This window comes from Macadamia integrifolia, chromosome 2 (genome assembly GCF_013358625.1).
Source record: "Macadamia integrifolia cultivar HAES 741 chromosome 2, SCU_Mint_v3, whole genome shotgun sequence".
NCBI classification, from domain to species: domain Eukaryota; kingdom Viridiplantae; phylum Streptophyta; class Magnoliopsida; order Proteales; family Proteaceae; genus Macadamia; species Macadamia integrifolia.
Window position 1 is genome coordinate 4129910 of NC_056558.1, and position 3510 is coordinate 4133419.

The window sequence follows — 3510 nt, forward strand, 5'->3', positions numbered from 1 at the left end:
AATGCACCACCACTGGTGCTCGTCCTGTCATCTACACATCCGGCCCAATCTGCATCTAAAAAAGCTGACAAACTAAAGCTCTTGACTTTCGGATACCATAACCCAAACTCACTAGTCCCTTTCAGATATCTGAAAATTCTCTTCACTGCTGCCACATGTCTCTTTTGGTCCTGCTTGAAATCTGGCTACCATGCACACAACTTATAAGATGTCAGGCCTACTAGCTGTCAGATATAATAGGCTACCAATCATTGACCTATACGAGGTGTGGTTAACTGATGGAGAGTCATCTTCCTTGCTCAACTTACACCCAGTCATCATAGGTGTACTAACTGGCTTGCAATCCTCCATGGTGAATCTCTTTAACATCTCCCTCACATATTTGGACTGAGATATGAAGATACCTTCTTTCTTTTGATTGATCTGCAAACCCAAGAAGAATGATAGTTCACCCAACATGGACATTTCAAACTCATCTTGCATCCTCATTGCAAAATCTTTGCACAACTCATCTTTGTGACCCCCAAAGATGATATCATCTACATACACAACCACCACAAGCTGACTGCTTTCTTCAGTTCTGATGTAGAGATTACTGTCCACTAAGCCTTTCTTGAAATCCAACTTGCACAAGTAAGAGTCCAATCTGGAGTACCATGCCCTTGGAGCTTGTTTCAAACCATACAATGCCTTCTTCAATCTGCACACAAGAGTGGGGTCCTCACTCAGTTAAAACCCATCAGGCTACTCTATGTAAACCTCCTCTTCCAAGTATCCATTTAGAAAAGCTGATTTGACATCTATATGATAGACTTTGAACCCTTTGTACACTGACGAAACCAAGAACATTCTGATAGCCTCAAGTCTTGCCACTGGAGCAAAAGTTTTCTCAAAATCAATGCCTTCTACTTGAGCACTCTCCCTCTTTGACTTCAATATCAAAGAACTATAATATCCCTCTCTAAAGTAATCTCTCCCAGTGTGGGATACAAGCATCTATAGGAATGCCCATATGCATCTTTCCAATCCTACAGATGTGAGAGTTCAAACTACATAGGAGTGCCTATACGCATCTTCCCTATCCTATGAGTTGAAATCTCAATTACTCAACTGACCTCATATCTGCTTCAACACTGCTCATCAGATAAGTGTTGCCTTGACTGGATATACATCATGAACTACAAATTACAATACGCAACTGCTCAACTCACCAGCTTCTTGAGCTTCCTGTCATAAATCTCTTCATCCAGTCAACATATCATTCTCTCTGTCACTAGTGCTGAAATATTTAACCCTGTCGAAGTCAAACAATCACCATGATCACACAAAATTGCACTCTGACAACTACCACTGAGATTGATACCAACTAAATCTCTGACCCATACTGATGCATACAAAAGTGAAATATTGGCTGTCATACTCACAACTGCATACCTCTGACCATTACTGACATCCTCAACTATTCTGCCCTCTGACTGACACTGAACTGCTCATCTGGTGATTGCTCCATTAAGATGCAAATACTCAAGAGGACTACACTAAGTTTCAACTGATGTCTCTAATCCAAGCACTATTGCAGGAACTTTACTGCCATAATCTAAGTCCTGCTGGGGGCACTAATATCCATCTAGTGAGCTCCCCCATTCTTGTGCACCAGAGTACACCTAGTGCCTGGGAGGTGTGCCCACTCCTATACCTTGTCTAGGTGGTGGGAGGGTGGTGACTGTGACTGCACACACCTCTATGTGCTTCTCTCTCCAAACTAACTGACCACTTGCCTTGGTCCTATGCATTTGCTTCTCACCATAAGTTTTCCTACTACTCTGTTTTTCTTTCTGCTCACTTACTGTCTTCTTCAGTCTCTGCCTCTGTCCAACCAACCCAATTGTAGACCTCTCTTTTACCCTTCCAACTGATGGTCTTCCCTTTCTGAATCTTTCCTGCACAACTGTAGAACTGACATCTCCCTTTGTTTTCCAGATTCTGTTTACTGTTGCCTCGGCCTTTTGTATATCCTTCACTTTCCATACACTATACAAAGCCACCTGAGACTCACCACTAGATTGTGACTGATGCTTCTTATAATGTCTTTCATTGACTTGCCTTCTACAACCACTTCTTAACTTTCTGGTTCTAGAGATCTGATAGTCTCTCTCCTCTTGTACAAGCTGAGGGGAGAGCACTGCCTTGCAATGCTTGGCCCAATGTCCATGATGGTGGCATCTAAGACATTCTACTAGTTGTCTACCCAGTGGTGCTATGGGAATCCTCCCTTCATAGCTGGAGTCTAGTCTAGATATACACTCTGCTCTCCTATGCCCATACTCACTGCACCTGTGGCAATACCCATGAAAACATAACTGTATCATTGGTAACTGCCTATGCAAGCTGGGTGAAGCATTATGTCTATTGGTGGGAGCCATCTGACTCTGCCTGGGAATCATCTGCATAGGCCTCTGATAATTGAACTTGTTGAACCTGCCATACTCAACTAGTCTCTGCTGGTAAACTCTGTCATAACCACCAACTCTGATTATGTTCCCTGTTTGGACTGCTTGTTCGCCTTTACCTCTACTCTTTGTATCTCGTGGACTGCCTCCACATTGTGCCTGATGTGTAGGAGATCTCATCTCACTATTGTGTCTCTCCTCTCTCTTCCTCTGTCTCCTCTGAGCTCTCTTCTGTGTTTTTCCTGTAGTCTGTCTCTGTGGTCTGATCTCAACTGTCTCTATAGCTTTCCCTGATGACTCACCCTGCTCTGTTATAGAACTAGAGCTGATGATAGGTAGTCTCTGGCATTCTGCAGACTGAGCTAGATGTCTATCCATCTCTGTAACCACAAGTGGAGTGGTTGAATGTCTCCTCTGCAACTCAGTCAACTGTGTTTGTAGTGAAATGATCTCTGCTTCTAATTCTTTGTTTAACTTCTTAAAATCATTTGAAATTTCACTACCTCTTTTAATCACTCGAGATTGCACATCTATTTTCTCTCTCAAGGCTAAGTTCTCTGATTCAAGCCTGGTACACACCTCACTTTGCTTTCTCAGTTGATCTTCAAGAGATTTTATAACATGAGGGTCATTTCTGGACTTCATCATCTGTGAGATACAAGAAGCATCAAGCTCTAATAGTTGTGCTCTCAACACATTGGCTGCCTCTTCAAGGATTCTACATCTCTCATCTCTATTGATGACTTGTGTTTCTAATGCTGCAATAATGAAGTTGCACTCCTTCATATGTGTTCTCAAATCAATATTGATTTTATCTTGAGTTGTAGTAATATGTGCCTCAACACACTCAAATCCACTAGTGTAGCACTCATCTGAACATCTGCTTTCAACATCTAATGTGGATTCTGATATAGCTGGCTCACCTCCATATAGGTTATGTAATCTCTCCCACATCGCCTTAGCTGATATGCATGAACTGACTTTGACACTCACACTGTCTGTTAATCCATCCAAAATGATCTCTCTAACCTTAGAGTCAATAGTAGAGTCTACACTCCCA

At 42.3% G+C, this 3510-nt stretch overlaps 1 protein-coding gene across 1 annotated transcript in view; it reads right to left on the reverse strand.

The window, feature by feature from the left end:
• Positions 1-2828, reverse strand: part of LOC122093738 (disease resistance protein RUN1-like) — a 32463-nt gene extending 29635 nt beyond the window's left edge. The window contains 1 exon segment of the mRNA XM_042664198.1: positions 2335-2828. Coding sequence (XP_042520132.1) covers positions 2335-2828 — 494 coding nt within the window.
• Positions 2829-3510: the final 682 nt, after the last annotated feature.